Raw genomic sequence first — 17,551 nt, forward strand, 5'->3', positions numbered from 1 at the left:
CAGACTCTTAGCATCCGCACACGACACAGAAGGAAGGGGTGAGCTTTACGGCCAGCCTATTGTCTTTGAGCGACAGAGAGGGATTCCCAAACGCACCCGCCGTTCCCGCCCCAGGTCAGTCCCTGCAGCTCGTGCCCAGCAAGAACCTTGCGGGTGGTCACAGGCTGCTATTCTTTCACAGCTGTTTTTGGGGGCAAAGATAGGGTAACGAAGCCGGGCTCCACACTTACTTTTGCAGCCGGGCGCCATAGCGCCCTCACCCTTCGTTCCCGAGAACAATGCAGCTGATGCCCCCACCTCCTGACTGCGCCGCGCGACCGAATTCCGCCCGCTCAAGATGGCCGCGATTTTGAATTTGGCGCTTGGATCAGACGTTGACGCCCGCGAGGAGGCCGCCATGTTGCCCGGCCTACGCATCGGGGGCGTGACCCAGTGACGTCACAGCTAAGTGCCCTCGCCTCTGTATCGTCGCCAATCCGTCGCGGAACTTGTCTTTACCCGGAGCTACCATGAGCAAGCGGAACCAGGTATCTTACGTGCGGCCAACCGAACCAGCGTTCCTGGCTCGCTTCAAGGAACGGGTCGGCTACAGGGAGGGGCCCACCGTAGAGACCAAGGTGAGCTCTCGCCAGTCGTGATACTTTGGAAGCGAGACCCGCCCGCCTCTTCCAATTTCTGCCTCTACTTGGAGGCTGGGTGCTGTCGGGTCCCTCTTTTCACCCGCGCTCGGCCCCAATTCTGGTGGAATCCGACCCCAGGCTGGTTTTCAGGCGACTGCAGCCCCCTACGCTCAGGAAGCTCTGTAGTTTTCAGAGCTCCACTGTGTTCCTGAAAATGACCTGACGTGTAAACCGCCTGGTCCTTGATAGATGATGGTGAAGAAAGATCACTTTCCTGGCTTTTTGTCACTTGTTTGCCTCAAAAGCTGATTTCGCAGGGTGAGTTGCAGTTACAGCGTCGTCCCGTATTCCAGATAAGGACACAGATGCATCAGAGGAATTACTATCCATGACGGCTATAGCCTCACAAAATGGCTTTGATTTTTTATTTATTTATTTTTGAGACGGGGTCTCGCCGTTACCCAGGCTGGAAACAGCAGGGACTTCCAGAAATACTTGCTACCTATGAGCTATGCACAGCATAAGAACGAAGTGGAGGTAAATACTTCCAGAGGCTCTAAATCTGGAAGGCAGCTTAAGTATGCGTTGGCCAGGGACAGTGGGGCTTAATTGGCAGTACGAATTTGTTCAGAGACAGGAAAAGCAAAGGAGCTAATATATTTATGAATCTCCAAGTACTCAAACCTTGCTAAAGCCTAGATGCCATGAGAGTGGCACGGGATAAAGCTATGGTTATGGGCTGAGGCTAGTTCTTGCAGGGCTTTGTTGCCTTGTTTAGGAGACAAGGAAGACTCTGTGAGAGGTGGAGTAATGAGCGATTGCGTTTGAATAACATGTGAAAACACATTTTGGTGTGCATACCTTTCAACCCAACAGTTTCACTTCTAGTAACTTAACATTAGAAGTTCTTGCATATAAGTTCCCAGAAGTGAGCAAAAAGAGTGTATGAAGTTTTTTCATAGTAGAAAAAAATCTGGAAACAAGCAAAATTTTTATTTACAAAATACTGGTCAAATAAATCATGAGATTACCATATATGTAATTAAATGCAAGGCATTGATTTTTTAAAAATCAAATATTTTATATGTGTCTTAAAGTACTGTGCAAAGATTTTTTTTAGTTAAGTTGTGAGAGTGGGGCTCTTATGGTGTGTGAGATTTCAAAAATCTGAATCAACCAGCAAAATATTACCATTTGTTACACATACAGGGAGTGCATGGTTTCTGTTGTGTTATTCTCTGTACCTCATATTTGAAAAATTTCATAAAAAAAAAGCAAGTCACAGTAACATGTACAGTGTTGTTGGTATACAAAAAGTTTTATGTACCTACATAGTTTTATAGACTTGGAAAATAGCTATTAGGATATCTACCAAACTGAAGGTATTATTGGGCGAAAAGATGAGCAGAGGTGAGAGAAAGAGTTTTACTTGTTGCTTTCTATACTTGGGTGGTGTTTATTTCTTGTCTAAGTCGGAGAAGAAACAGGTGAAAAGTGTTGATGAGGAGCAAACAACTGAACAGTGCTGGCCTGAGTAGGCTAGGAATGACAACAGTACCCAAAGCAGAGAGTCCCTCACACTAGTAACTACAAGCTGGGTCCTGCTGAGATGGAAATGAATCACTGGAAGTCATTTCAGGGTGAGTGGCAGTGAAACCTGTTCCCTTTGGCAAGCTTAGTCTCTTGGAGTTACCTTAAAATTCATTGCCAATTCATTTACTCAATAAAGATACCCTTCTCACGAAAAACTACAGTTTCTCTTAGAGGCAGTGGTTCTGTTTGTCTAAAGATCAGTGATCTACACCTTGTATTTGTGTTTTTCCCTAGAGAATCCAGCCTCAGCTCCCAGATGAAGACGGGGATCACAGTGACAAAGAAGATGAACAGCCTCAAGTGGTGGTTTTGAAAAAGGGAGACCTATCACTTGAGGAAGTCATGAAAATTAAAGCAGAAATAAAGGCTGCCAGAGCAGGTAGGTCTGAAAGTAATCTGGTTTTTCTAACAATTTACGGAGCCCAGGGTACGAAATTGTTTATTTTATTTAGCAGCGTGGTATGTTTCAAGGAGACAGTTCCAGGTTCAAGCTTTAGCTTTGACACTTACCAGATGTATAACCTTGAGCAAGTTATTACATTGCTCAGCCTTAATTTCCTCATCAGTAAAATGGAAGTAATTGTACCCATTGGGTTGTTATAGGATTAAGTGTGAGTTTAAGTAAAGGCATCCTATTTTTTTTTAAATAGATGGTTAGACTTATAAACCACTCAAAAAAGGTCTGTTTCATTACTGTTTGGTATGCTATGTAGTGTATTTTTCATTATTTCTGAACATTTACTACATTGCTTTAGGGGAAAATGTTGTAGTTCCAATCACTTTCAAAACACTTAAAAATATAACCTAATTGTAACTGGGAGCTGACAATATTATAGAATACTTTAGCATGTGAGTTTTTATTCAGTAACTGCATGTCTTGAGGGCAATCTAGAAACAATGGAAAGGATCAGACTGAATCAGATTCAGGGACACCCTTAAATACAATATGAGATTTTTCAAAGACAAAGTAATGAGGAGAGAAGAAAGTTCTTAAAAATCTGTTTTTTGCTCAGATGAAGAACCAGCTTCAGCTGATGGAAGAATTCTATATCGAAAACCAGTCAAGCGTCCCTCGAATGAAAAATGTTCAGGTTTAACAGCAAGCTCAAAAAAGAAGAAGCCACATGAAGATGAAATAAATCAGGACTCAGTCAAAAAGAACTCACAAAAACAAATAAAAAACAGTAGCCTCCTTTCTTTTGACAATGAAGATGAAAATGAGTAAGTGTAAATAGTTTGAATTTGGTCTACTTTGAAAGCATATGGGGTGTTTTTTTTTAAAATAACATTTTTTTCCTGTTATAAAGATACTACAAGTTCCATATGGAAAATTTAGGAAATACAGGAAAAAAATTAATAAACTACATCTATTCATCAATACCCCTCTGACTTAAAATGCCAATTCTATAGAAATTAGCTAGTATTATTTTGTTATTTCTCCTGTATGGGTGTGTATATATGTAAATTATATTTTTAAGCAAAATACTTCTTTGTGTGTAAACAAAATGTTAGAAATACAGTTGTACTGCAAATGTTCTTTGTCCTGCTTCTCACTTGATATTACCTTATGAGTATTCTTTCAGGTCAGTAAATTTCAAAGACCTGACATTAATAGCTACAAAGAATTTCATAAACATCTCATTGTATCTTTTTTCATTAACAATAGCTCCACTTTGGGCTGGGGAGATGGTAATGTGCCTAGTTAAAAATACCTCCCCAACTCCTGTTAAGGGTGGCCATGAGACAGCTCTGGCAAGTTAAGAGATACAAGTGGAATTATGCTTGATAAACCTGCTGGGTTTTTTGATAACAAAAGGACAGACTTGGCAAGCATGAGCCTTTGCTCTTATCTCTTCATCCTACTTTAAGTAGGAAGATAAAACCTGAGTACCAGAGCCATTTTTAGGCATAAGGAAGGCAGGTACATGCTTCAGGTCATGTTAGTGAAAAAACTCAGAGCTTAGCTCCTTGCTGACGGACCTCAAGGAGCTGCTAACACCAGCTTGAATTGCTGACCTCTGACTTCTTGATTCGTGAGAAGAATAAACACTGTGCTTAATTAGGCCTCTGTCAGGTTTCTCTTACATGCAGCCAAATGCTGTCCTAAGTAATACAGTAAATAACTGGTCAAACTGTTACTGGTGGAGGGTGTCCAGGTTCTTGGCATTTTGGACAAAGAATTGGACAAAATGCACAAACAAAGCAATGAAAAAAAGCACAGATATATTGAAATGAAAGTATGCTCCACAGAGTGCAGGCTCAAGTAAGTGGCTCAAGAGCACTGGTTACAGAATTTTCTGGGGTTTAAATACCCTCTAGAGGTTTGCCATTGGTTAGTTGGTGTATACCCTATGTAAATGAAGTAGTGGCCCAAGACCTGTCTGAGTGGTTGCAGAAAGTGACCACTCAGAGGCTGAAGTGAAGTTACAAAGTTATACTCCTGTGTAAATGAAGACTTGGCCCACAACCAGTCTGATTGGTTGCAGGAGGGGACCAATCAGAGGTACTTTCATTTTTCATCTGCAACACAAAAAAGGCGAGGGGATTGCAAAGGGAGTAGCCTCTGATCCTTTTGTTACTTAGGTTTGGAGAGGTAGGGCTTTCCTTTTGATTGACTTCTAGGAAGTCAACACAAATTGGCCTTAGTCCCTGCCTCCAGACCTTATTCTCCTGCCTCATTTTCCCTCTGAGAGATACGATCCTCTTAATTCTTTATGGGAGGCCAAGAGACAGGGTCTTTCTTCTGTAACTGCTTCATGCTAACTTGGGAAACAGTCCCTACCTATTGGAGATGACATAACTGTCACCCTGCTCTATCTAGTGGAGACAGGGTAGCTTCTTGATGGCTGGTGGTGTCTTCACCTGAAACTGGCTAGAAATCTTGCCACTTGATCGTCTAACGCAGTGGTCTCTAGGCAAAAGGAAATGGACTTGGTTAAAAGATTTAACAAACATGGTCCAAAAACCAAGGCAAGTATAATCATTAATAATGGGCTGGCCAAGGGAAGGAGCCATGAAACCCAACTTAGTGCCCTTCAGGTGCCCCATGACCCGGACTGCTGTTGTCATATTTTGGAGGCCCAGTCAACTAGTTTTCAGGTGGCATTCCTTATTAATCCTGATTGGTTGACATCAAAACAGCATTCTTTTAGGAAAAAGACATAAGCCACCTTTTTCAGCAGTTAGGAGATGTAATCCCCGTCGATTTTGCAAAGTAACCACTGCCAAGGAGTCCATCTGATTTTATAAGGTGACGATACTTTGGGCAGTGTCATCCAAGCTTTCCATAAAATCCTTGTGCAAGTATTGGTAATAGGATAGGGAAGTTGCAATCCCTCTAACTCCCATTCCTACCACTGCTTTTACTCCCAACCCTTGTGTCTGGTGGTTGCGGTTAAAGGTATAATAAGGGATTGGTTGTTGGGAGCTATATTAATTTTGGGACATACAATATTTCTGTCTCCAGTCTGCCACTTCCACCAAAGACAAATCACAGTAGAACCCATCTAACTTCAAAATAAGCTTCAGTCCCATATACTTGGCCTGATTACCCACACAAAGTACAACAAGAATAATTGTCCATATAGACGCTCCTAGATTGGCTTTGCTGGAACATTTCACAAGGCCATTTCGGTCAAAGTCCTGAGAAAGTAACTGGTTTCTTCAATTGTGTCCTATTTATTACAAAAGAAAACATGTGGTTACTAACTTGATACAAATACATTACCATGAATTAAGAATATTCATAGTTTACAAATTCTGGAGAAATTAGAAATACGACGCAAATTCTATTTGTTTACAAAAGTGTACTCAATACACTTATAGTTCAAGGCTATAAATAGCTCAAAAGAAAAAGATACTCAGACTCTGAAAAAAAAAAGAATTAGCAATATTTCAAACAACAAAAGCCATACAAATTATTTCTGTCGTCCATTAGTTCATTTCAGTCTATGTAGTTAACTCCTGCTCTACTTCATATTCATCTTTGTGAACACATCAGCCTTTCAATTAGTGCCTTGGAAGTTTTCTGTCTAATCCAATAGTACACTCCAAAGTTACCAGAAACCTGCATTCAAGAGTTCTTTTCAGGAACTCCTCCAAAGAAGTAAGCCTTGGACTGTAACTGATTGGTTGCAAGTCACTTTTTTTTTTTTGAGAAGGATCAAAGCAAAACATCAATTATGAATGACAAAAGTCTTAAGACATCCATATAAAGACACGGTTAACAAGTTCGTTTATTTCTGTGGCGTATAACAATTTAACATAATCATAATTATAGCAGGTATTAAGACATATCAGAATTTTAGATCAATCTTCGAACACATGTTAACAACAAATCTATATCAATATAACTCAAAGGAAGCTAAACACCACCTCAGACTTGACAATCTTTCCTGTATAATTCTAACATTACAAATAAGCCTAATATGTCACTTGGACTTCAGGGTGCCTAAAATCCAAAAAGTTAGTTTAAGGTCAAAAAGACTGAATTTAGAACTTGAAGTTTTATCATTGGAAAGTCTGTCAGATTTCAAAGATTTCATATACTCGATACTACAAAATAGGATCATAAGTTAATATAAAATTGTCATTTAGGTAAACGGTTATATTTCTAGTAAAAAAAAATTGTCATTTAGGTAGCCAAAATTATAATGCAAAAACATTTACTCTTTGATAGAGAGAAAACTCAGTTAACCTAACACTTAAGAAGGACAGCATGAGGCCAACTAAATCTGTCTCTTCCCCTCCTTTTTCTCCCTGCAGTTTACTCAAAAGGTAAACAAAATATTTTATCTCTTAATACTACACAAACATTTTGTTCAAGAGAGAAAACCAGAGCTTACCTTTGTATGGTATATTATTAATGTGAATGCTAATTTTAATAAAACCTTACAAACAAATCTATCTAATTTGGATTACTTTGACCATAAGGTAAGATTTCCATAAATTTTTTATAACATTTTACAATTTTCTTTTAAGCAGCAGAACAATGCTCCAAGAAAACCCTGCTATCGTAACACATGGGCCCAGGTACTGGTCTTGCATCAGTGTTCTTTTTATGTTAATGTTTAATTTATAGAAAATCCCTGAACCAATCTTATCTCTCAAAATTACCCCTCACAGTCTCATGTGCCTACCTCTTCTGGCGCAGTCCCTGGGCCTAGGGGGATTGAATAGTTTAATTTTTAGACTTACGACTCACAAAAGCATTTTGAGTGTCACCTTCTCCCAGGTTTGAAAACAAGGCTTTGACTGGTGTCAATGCTTAAAATTTAGCAGGGATTGGTGCACAAGCATTGGTTAACAGGATACTTACACTATACAAGGTCTCCTCGTTTTCTCTAACATGTTACAAATTAAAACGCTGTGATTTGGTGTTTAGGAATTACTGCCTGCTGTATTAAAGTAGTTAGGTTACTCATTGCATATGTCTACTTGCTATTAGTGACAGAACTGTGACCAAAAGCATCAAAAATATAAGTCCTGTGACAAACTCATCAAAGTAAGACAATTAACTTTTCATCATTAAAAAATGATAAGCACAAGTATCAGTTTTGGAAATTCAATATGAGAAATAATCTCTTTACACTTAAATATTGTGCAACAAAACAAAGACAAAGTAAAAATAAGCACACAGTTTATTTGCACAGTTTCTTTAAAAAGCACACCATCACACATTTCCAAGATTGTTTTCTAGATACACTGACAACTGATTAGGTAACTTTCACCACCAAAATTTTCAGACTATTGTAACACCTGCACATATTTTGTTTTCAAGTACACACATGAAGTCCCATCAGTGATGGACAGCTTGAGATCAAAAATCACTACAGGCTGGGTGCGGTGGCTCACACCTGTAATTCCAGCACTTTGGGAGGCCGAGGTGGACAGATCACAAGGTCAAGAGATTGAAACCATCCTGGCCAACATGGTGAAACCCCGTCTCTACTGAAAAAAAAAATACAAAAATTAGCTGGGCGTGGTGGTGCACACCTGTAATCCCAGCTACTCAGGAGGCTGAGGCAGGAGAATTGCTTGAACCCGGGAGGCAGAGGTTGCAGTGAGCCAAGATTGCGCCACTGCACTCCAGGCTGGCACCTGGCGACAGAGCAAGACTCTGTCTTAAAAAAAAAAAATCACTACAAAGTCTCACCTTTTTAAAAATTACTACTTAATCCAAGTGAATGTCACTCTAATTTAAAGAGTAGTAAACACAACTAAATTAGCTTGAGAGAAATTCTAATCAATTTCCTTACGGGTAAAGCCAGTGTTTCCTGAACATTAAAATTAAAACTGTACCCATTGCACTTTTTCTTCATGAAAGGAAAATATCTGAAACCAACCCAAAGTATTGATTCAATTGAGTCATCCTGAAAAGCACCACGCAAACATTTTTATTCTCACCTACTTTTTCCAAATAACAGAGTATATAATGTACTCTTTCTGTTCAGAACTTGTCATTTATTATGATTATTTTTTGCCAGAAACCTTAAAGCTCTTGTAGTTTTCTAGATCATTAGAGGTAAACAAAACCAACCAAATTTTAAATGGCTTGTGTCCTCTTGTCAAATTTTGGAGGCTAGACCAAAGTAGCTTAGTAACTTTAGATAAATAGAACAAATCATAGAACCAAATAAAAGCTTTCCATTAGAAACAAAAACATCAATAGTTTTATATAAATGCAAACATAAGCAAAATCCACGGAACAAACAGCAAACATGAAATCAGAAGCAAAAACAAACAGAAACCAACCCTAAATTTTTCCTACTCAGTCCAACCAGGAGGCTATAGCATCACCCAGGGCCGTAAAATAACTCATGATTAATATTTTCTTCCGGATACACAATTCAGTATCCTTATGTCCACCAATATCACCATACATCCTATGCAATCAAATTCACTAACCAGTAGTTACTCCAGTGCCAGCACTATCCATGCAAAACAGTAAACGTAGTGTGAAGCAATGTAACCATGTATGTGAAATTTGGCCCCACACGAAATCTAGCTTCATGTATAACTATATTAAAAAAGAATTGCTAAACTGCCAATGCATTTCTTTACAAAATTTCTTATTTTACTTCAATCAAGACTAAGTTTTAGCTATGAAAATTAATTAGCCAAATTTTTCCAATTATCTATCAGGTTTTAAGAATATTTTACACCTAAACTTTTTCAGCTTCCTATTTTCTGTATATGTGCATGAAGACAGACACGAAGGAAAAAAACAGGAAAAATTACATATGACTTACACAGATTATCCATGACATGCCTGTGCTTTCTGTTCAGTCCCAGATTTTCTTTTTCTTTAAATAACCAGTCATTTTACTTTTGGCCAAAAAAACTTTACCATACAAGATTCTTTCTCATACAAAATTACTAAGTTTTCTTTATAACCCTCCTTACCAAAAATACAACTTCATATACATAACTTTTTCCACATCGTTCTCCCCTACTTAGTGGTTCCTTTCTACATTGTTTCATAAATGACCATTTCAAATCTGTAATTTGAACTAACTTTGGGTAAGTTCTGAATTAGACAATTTTTTTCCTTTTCTCTAATAACACAAACTTTTGGCACATTTTATATACATAATTATGTGTTAACTAGAATTCTTTTCCTTAGTGACCTTAAATTTTAGTGAAACCCTAAAAAGCAAGAAATCCTGAACTATCTGATAAGAGCATTTTATAGATAAGAATGATTCCACAATTTTTAGAAGCATTTCCCCATAACACAACCCTTTCATTTACATAGGGTGTACATCAAGTAACCAACTGTTTAAATACCCTGTAGAGGTTTCCCATTGGTTACTTGATCTACACCCTATGTAGATGAAGTAGTAGCCCATGAACAGTCCGATTGCAGAATGATTGCTGAAAGGGACCAGTCAGAGGCTGAAGTAAAGTTACAAAGTTATGCTCCTATGCAAATCAAGACTTGGCCCACAACCAGTCTAACTGGTTGCAGGAAGGGACCAATTATAGATACTTTCATTTTTCATCTGCGGTGCAGAAAAGGTGGGGCATTGCAAAGGGCGTGGCATCTGATCCTTTTGTTACTTTCTTAATTGGAAATGACCCAGATATTCAGTGAGCATCAAAAATAATTTTGACATTTAACCATTTAGATTACTTCTGAAAACTGAGATATTAGACACCATCATTTAAAGTGAGTCATTTCCTTGTTAACCATTTCATAATATGTGAATATTAGGTGTTCACCAAAATAAGAACCTTAACTACATAGGCATTTTTACCAATAACTCAGAAGATTCAGCTGTTTTCACTAAACCAATAAGAGTTATTCCAATAAAAAATCTGCAGAAAGAACATTTTGTTTTGGCTAGGTTTGTAGTTTTATAACCTTCTATGCCAAACACACCTCAAAATATCTAGCAGAGGCAAATGTAAAACCTAGACAAAAATATATGCTGACAATTCTAAAGGCATTTCTATTTTTATTTTACCAATAATTTTAAAGCCTGCTTGTTTAGTAAAGTTATACTTAAGTCAAATGAACTTGAAAATTGCTTAGACTTACTTACTTAATTTATGAGTACTCTTTACTTATAAGCCAATTTGGCAGACATAAGTGTACATACATATAAACACACGTACACATGTATACACAGAAACAAAGATCCAATAGCTTTTACCTTATAACTCAAGCCATGAGATAGTAATACAAACTCACCAGTTTTACATGGTTACACTTTGTTTGCCACAATAGGTAATCCAATGGAAGCTGTGAGCCAAAATTTTGGGTAAATCGGTTTTCATGGCTTTTTGATTTTTAAAGGCCAAACCTCCCCCAGATTCCAAAGAACACCAGGGCCAAAGAGCACCAAAGGAGAAAGTCACATACAGCCAGGTCCAACCCTGCTTAAAACAGCAGCATAAAAGCCCAGATACATGCAACTCCATCCCACTTTCCCATTCAACAAGAAACTCCAGATTCCAAACAATACTGGGGCCAAACAGTATTGCAACTGCAAGAGAAAATTCTAAGGAGGGCTTAGTACGAGACCTCAGAATCTCTGCAAAGGGCATCCCTTTGGAGAGGTCAAAATCTGGAGTTGGATTCTCTGGGGAGTCCCCCTTGGGGGCTCAGTCTTAGAGTGTCAGCCGTCTCTGACCTTAGGTGGTACCAGTGCTGCCTTGTATGTTTTCCCTCCAGAAATGATGGCCTACTGTGAGCTTTCCTTCTGTCCCTGATAAAGGCCTCAACTTCTAGCATTTTTTTTTATAGGAAGTGAAGATATTTTATTCATTTCTGACTTAATATTTCAATGCACCTTATTCTATTTAAGTAACCAATCTTAAGGAGTCCAAGAGTCATCCTTACATAATATTTTACAACACTAAAGAAATGTATTCTTTTTTTTTTCAAGTTTCTATTTATTTATTTATTTTGAAAGATGATGAAATATTTATTATACTTTAATTTCTGGGACACATGTACAGATCGTGCAGGTTTGTTACACAGGTATAAACGTGCCATGGTGGTGGTTTGTTGCATCTATTGCCCTGTCATCTACATTAGGTATTTCTCCTAACGCTATCCCTCCCCAATCCCCCCACCCCCTGCTATTCCTCCCCTAGCCCCCCACCCTCCAGGCCCCAGTGTGTGATGTTCCCCTCCCTGTGTCTGTGTGTTCTCATTGTTCAACTCCCACTTATGAGTGAGAATATACAGTGTCTGGTTTTCTGTTCTTGTGTCAGTTTGCTGAGAATGATGGTTTCCAGCTTCATCTATGTCCCTGTAAAGGACGTGAACTCATCCTTTTTTATGGCTGCATAGTATTCCATGGCGTATATGTGCCACATTTTCATTATCCAGTCTGATGGGCATTTGAGTTAGTTTCATGTCTTTGCTATTGTGAACAGTGCCGCACTAAACATATGTGTGCATGTGTCTTTATAATAGAATCATTTATAATCCTCGGGGTATATACCCAGTAATGGGATTGCTAGGTCAAATGGTATTTCTATTTCTAGATCCTTGAGGAATCGCCACACTGTCTTCCACAATTGTGGGCCCAGATGGCCAGGGGCAGACATATGCTCTCTCTACTATTACTAATTAAACAAATGTAAGTTTGCTTTGCTTATTAGCTTGTAAAGTTTGCAGTACACTGAAGTTTATACCCTGAAATAAATAATAGTAAATGAAAAGCACAGAACAAAAGAGAACAGCTTGTAGCTTGTAAAAGCACGAGTAAAAGCGGTAATGGGAAGCCTAAAGTTAGACCATCTGAGGGCACCCCATTAACCGTGGCACATCCACAGTGTGGTTGCAAGGCAGGAAAACACTGCCTTGGTCCCAAGAACTCCTTTCCAACATAGGGTCTGCACAGGGGTCTCGTAAAGAGGGTTTGTGTAAGCACCCAGGAAAGGTCAGCAACTTCTGCTCACAAGATCCGGGAGGGTCTTTGCAGATGGGAGCTGTCAAGGCAGAAGGCCTTGGGGGGCGGAGATAGCAGAACACCTCCTGCTCTGCCTGTGTTCTCAGAATATGGAGTAATCTTGGTTGCCCTATGTCCACAGTGCTCAGGAGGTAAAAGCCCTTGATGCATTGTGTGTGATCAGACCTGGTGGTGTACCACCTGATATGTTCTGGTGCAGCTGCAGATCAATAATGATAAGTGATAAAACTTGGTGTACTAGATTAGCTCTCTTAGAAGAACCACCTGTTTGATTGTATTCTAATGATGTATGCTTTGCCCCCTGGCTATCTTGCCCCACAATAGTTTCAAGGCCTCCTCCAATAACCTCCCTGCTGTCCACCCCTCAATGAGTGTGTGCACCTAATAAAAACCTGTGGAAACCAGAACTCAGCGCCAATGTGGTTCTTGCACTTTATGTTGGTCCCCTGGACCCACACTGTAACTCTATTTCTGTGTCTTTGTCTTTATTTCCTTTCTCAATCTCTCATCACTGCTGGGGCTCAGGGCACCCACGAACAGGGTTGGGGCTGGTACCCAACACACAATGGTTGAATTAATTTATACTCCCACTAACAGTGTAAAAGCATTCCTATTTCTCCACATCCTCTCCAGCATCTGTTGTCTCCTGATTTTTTAATGATCACCATTCTAACTCACGTGAGGTGATATTTCAGTGTGGTTTTGATTTGCATTTCTCTAATGGCCAGTGATGATGAGCTTTTTTTCATATGTTTGTTGGCTGCATAAATGTCTTCTTTTGAAAAGTGTCTGTTCATATCCTTTGCCCACTTTTTAATGGGGTTGTTTTTTTCTTGTAAATTTGTTTAAGTTCTCCGTAGATTCTGGATAGTAGCCTTTTGTCAGATGGGTAGATTGCAAAAAAATTTTTCCATTCTGTTGGTTGCTGGTTCACTCTATTGATAGTTTCTTTTGCTGTGCAGAAGCTCTTAAGTTTAATTAGATCCCATTTGTCTATTTTGGCTTCTGTTGTTGTTGCTCTTGGTGTTTTAGTCATGAAGTCTTTGCCCATGCCTATGTCCTGAATGGTATTGCCTAGGTTTTCTTCTACAGTTTTTATAGTGTTAGGCCTCACGTTTAAATCTTTAATCCATCTAGAGTTAATTTTTGTATATGGTGTATGGAAGGGATCCAGTTTCAGCTTTCTGCGTATGGCTATCCAGTATTCCCAACACCATTTATTAAATAGGGAATCCTTTCCCCATTGTGTGTTTTTGTCAGATTTGTCAAAGATCAGATGGCTGTAGTTGTGTGGCATCCTTCTGAGGCCTCTGTTCTGTTCCATTGGTCTATATCTCTGTTTTGGTACCAGTAACATGCTGTTTTGATTAATGTAACCTTGTAATATAGTTTGAAGTCAGGAGCGTGATGCCTCTAGCTTGGTTTTTTTTGCTTACTGCCGACTTTGGAAACCTTCATCTTTGCATAAAACCTCTATTTTGTCTACAGACTCAGAAATTTCTGCCCAGAAGTCATTAACAACTGCATTCAATTTATGTAGTGCAAATTCCTTAGGCTGTGGTTCATCTTCATACAGAAGAGAAATAATTCCAGTGGCCGAGGTAATCATGGTTGTGCCCTTCACTCGCCTGTCGGCTCACTCACCATTCCAGCCATGCTGTGTATCTGTCAGCTCAGGGCTCACTGTCTCCACTGTACCTCCTCACTCCCCAGGTGCGCTGCTCCGACTCTAGCATTTTTATAATTTGATAAGGCCATGCTTTCCCTTGCTTCCCATTCCACTAGAGTGATAGCCATGAACTTTAATGATAGGAACTGGAGGCTGGTGAGGTTTTTTTTTTTGTCCTTAGCCAGTAGAATAGATCAAATAGGAGAAAAGAGGTCAAAACACCTAAAAGACATTATCTTTTACCACTATAGATTAATTCTATAGAATAACTTAATAACTTAGCATAAGAAAAGAAGGTTTAAATCACCTGTAACATGGGTAAGTTTGCCCTGGATGAGCTGCTGCTGCCAACTGGATCACACGTAGGGATCAGGGACTATGCCTGGAAAAGATAGAAAATAATCCTTCCCAATTCTGGGCAGGGCAGCTATCCCATTCACTCATTGGCCTTCAGGTAACACTAGAGAGTGTCCCCAGCCAGTTGCTCTCAATTACCAACGAGCTACTAGGTAATGGCCACTGAAAGACTGAAAAAGGGAAATGACTCAGGTCCCTCACCTGAACCAGGCAGTGGTGGTCAGGCACTTCCACATGGAAGCCTTTCAGTTTCACTGCAGGGCCAGAAACCTGCAGTTGCCTCTGTGCTTGGGTGCTGTCCACTGAGGGCTGAGAGTTGGAAAGAGAAAAAGAAAGGGAGAGAAAAGTGTTCCTGTATGTAACAGAGAGGGAAAGAGAAAAAGAGAAGAAAAATAAATCCCAAACTTTGGGCTTGTTACCTGGCTGGCTCACCAAAATATGTCACCAGTGGAGGATGTCTAAGTTCTTGGCATTTTGAACAAAGCATTTGATAAAATGCACAAAACAATGAAAGAAAAGCACAGATTTATTGAAATGAAAGGTCACTCCACAGTGAGAGCAGGCTTGGGCAAATACCTCAAGAGGTGCTGGTTACAGAGTTTTCTGGGGTTTAAATACCCTGTAGAGGTTTCCCATTGGTTACTTGATCTTACACCCTATGTAAATGAAGTAGTGGCCCATTACCAGTCGGATTGTTTGCAGAAAGGCAGAGGCCAAAGTTACAAAGTTATGCTCCTATGCAAATGAAAACTTGGCCCATAACCAGTCTGACTGGTTGCAGGAGGGGACCAGTCAGAGGTACTTTCATTTTCCATCTGCAGTGCAGAAAAGGTAGGGTGTTGCAAAGGGAGTAGCATCTGATTCTTTTGTCACTTGGATGTGGAGAGGTGGGTTTTCCTTTTGCTTCAGTTCTAGGAAATTAGCATGAATCGGCTTTAGGTTCCCTGCCTCCAGACTCTATTCTCCTACCTCAAAACTTGCTTATATTGACATCTCTCAGTGTGTTTCTCTGGTGCTTCTGATGATTTCCTTAGAATGAATTGCTGGAAAGAGAATTCTTGGATCAAAATATTTGACTATTTTTACAGCTACTGATGTTTACTTTCAAACTACTTTCTAGAGTGGTTTTTATCATTTTATTCGTTTACCATCTCTATACAAGTTCACGTCACCTCATCCATGATTAATGGTGCACCAGCCTTGTGTTGGCACCATGCTTTTAATTTATGTCAGTATGATGTTTTGAAATGTTGTTTCATAAATTTAATTGGCATTTTCTTTATCTACCAGGGTGTCTCAACTGTTTTTCATACATTTACACTATTTTATATATTTTTTTAAATTTTTTTAAATTAATTTTTTCCATTAGTATGGTCATATTTTTCTTACTAATTTGTAAGTTATGTAATTTATCAATCTTTTGTTGTTCTGTTTCCCAACCTCTATATCAGATAAAGAATCACCCAGGCCAGGCACAGTGCCTCATGCTTGTAATCCCAGCACTTTGGGAAGCCAAGATAGGAGAATTGCTTGAAGCCAGGAGCTTAAAATCAGCCTGGGCAACAAAGCAATAACCCCATCTCTGAAAGGAAAAAAAAAATAGCCCGGTGTACAGGCATGCACCTGTAGTCCCAGCCGCTCAGGAAGCTGAGCAGGATGGCTTGGGCCCAGGAGTTTAAAGCTGCAGTGAGCTGTGATCGCACCACTGCACTCCAGCCTGGCCACAGAGCAAGAACTGTCTCTAAATTTAAAAAAAAAAAAATTACCCATATTCTCTACCCACATTCTTTGGTTTTTAAATTCATTTTAAGTTTTGTTCTATCTGGAATTTGAGTGTATATTTTTTTTCCCAAATAATCAATTGTCCTAGAACTATGTGTTTCTCATTTACTCGAAAGGGTGTCTATGTAGAGATTTCCCCAGGTGTTGGGAGAGGGAAGGGAGGGAAGCACTGTAAACGCTGAGCCTTTCCAGGTGATTCCTCAAGACCCTGTTTAATCCTAACAATTTTCCTTATTAGTAAAATCAGACTAAACTGGGGGCTTGTTAAGATCCTTACCAGCCACATCCATCTGAAATTACGAATTTCAAAGTATCTTACAAATTTGATGCCACATTTATCTTTCTTAGGTTTTAAGTACCTGTAAAGAACACTCAAAAGTGATATATGTGGGTGAGCTAGGGAGACCTGAAATAGGCTCTCTCTAAATTACTCAAAGTAATCTTCAAGCCATTCTGCAATACTGTCTTTAACGTATACTCACTTGTTATATAAGCCAGGGGTTTTCTTTCTCCTAATTTGTATCATTGCTGTATGTATTATTGTACCAAACGACACTGTTTTAATTACTGTAAATTTTAATATGTCTTAGTATCTGGATGTGGGAATTTTGAGAGCAGGGACTTTGTGTTTTTCACCACTGTATCCTCAATACCAGAAGAGTATCTGGCATTCTAAGTGCACAATAAATATAGTTAAAATGAATGAGAGTGTTGTCTCTAATTTCCTTTTATAGACCAGTAGGTCTCATGTGTAGACTCTGTACCACCAGCAGCAGAACCCCCTAGAAACCTAAAAATTAAACTCTTGGTCCTTGCCTACTGAATCAAGAACTGTGTGTAGGGCCCAGTAATCACTATAACAAGCCAACCAGGTGGTTCTGATATTCACTCACGTTTGAGAACCACTGATAAAGGCTATAGTAGTCCTCCCTTATCCATGGGCAATACATTCCAAGACCTCTGGTGGATGCCTGAAACTACAGGTAATACCAAACTTTATATGTAGTATGTTTTTTCCTATACGTACATACCTATGGTAAAGTTTAATTTATAAATTAGGCACAGTAGAGATTAACAACAATAATAATATAGAACAATTATAA

The 17,551-nt window shown here is 39.2% G+C and overlaps 2 protein-coding genes across 3 annotated transcripts in view; one reads left to right on the forward strand and one right to left on the reverse strand.

The window, feature by feature from the left end:
* The window catches only part of KIF15 (kinesin family member 15), an 82,729-nt gene extending 82,320 nt beyond the window's left edge, over positions 1-409 (reverse strand). Inside the window, exon 1 of one of the 2 annotated variants that reach the window (XM_032298057.1) lies at positions 231-409. In XM_032298057.1, the coding sequence (XP_032153948.1) occupies positions 231-399 (169 nt within the window). In that variant the 5' untranslated portion in view covers positions 400-409. The remainder of the gene's footprint in view (positions 1-230) is intronic. The other variant, XM_032298058.1, reaches the window with a different exon arrangement.
* Positions 410-429: 20 nt separating this feature from the next.
* KIAA1143 (KIAA1143 ortholog) lies at positions 430-3,749 on the forward strand. The gene is made up of 3 exons (XM_032298060.1): positions 430-617; positions 2,448-2,592; positions 3,227-3,749. The coding sequence occupies exons 1-3, from the start codon at positions 510-512 to the stop codon at positions 3,436-3,438; spliced, it is 465 nt and encodes a 154-aa protein (XP_032153951.1). The 5' UTR covers positions 430-509; the 3' UTR covers positions 3,439-3,749.
* Positions 3,750-17,551: the final 13,802 nt, after the last annotated feature.

The sequence above is a fragment of the Sapajus apella genome, unplaced genomic scaffold (genome assembly GCF_009761245.1).
Source record: "Sapajus apella isolate SASKATOON/1434 unplaced genomic scaffold, GSC_monkey_1.0 scaffold38, whole genome shotgun sequence".
Classification (NCBI taxonomy): domain Eukaryota; kingdom Metazoa; phylum Chordata; class Mammalia; order Primates; family Cebidae; genus Sapajus; species Sapajus apella.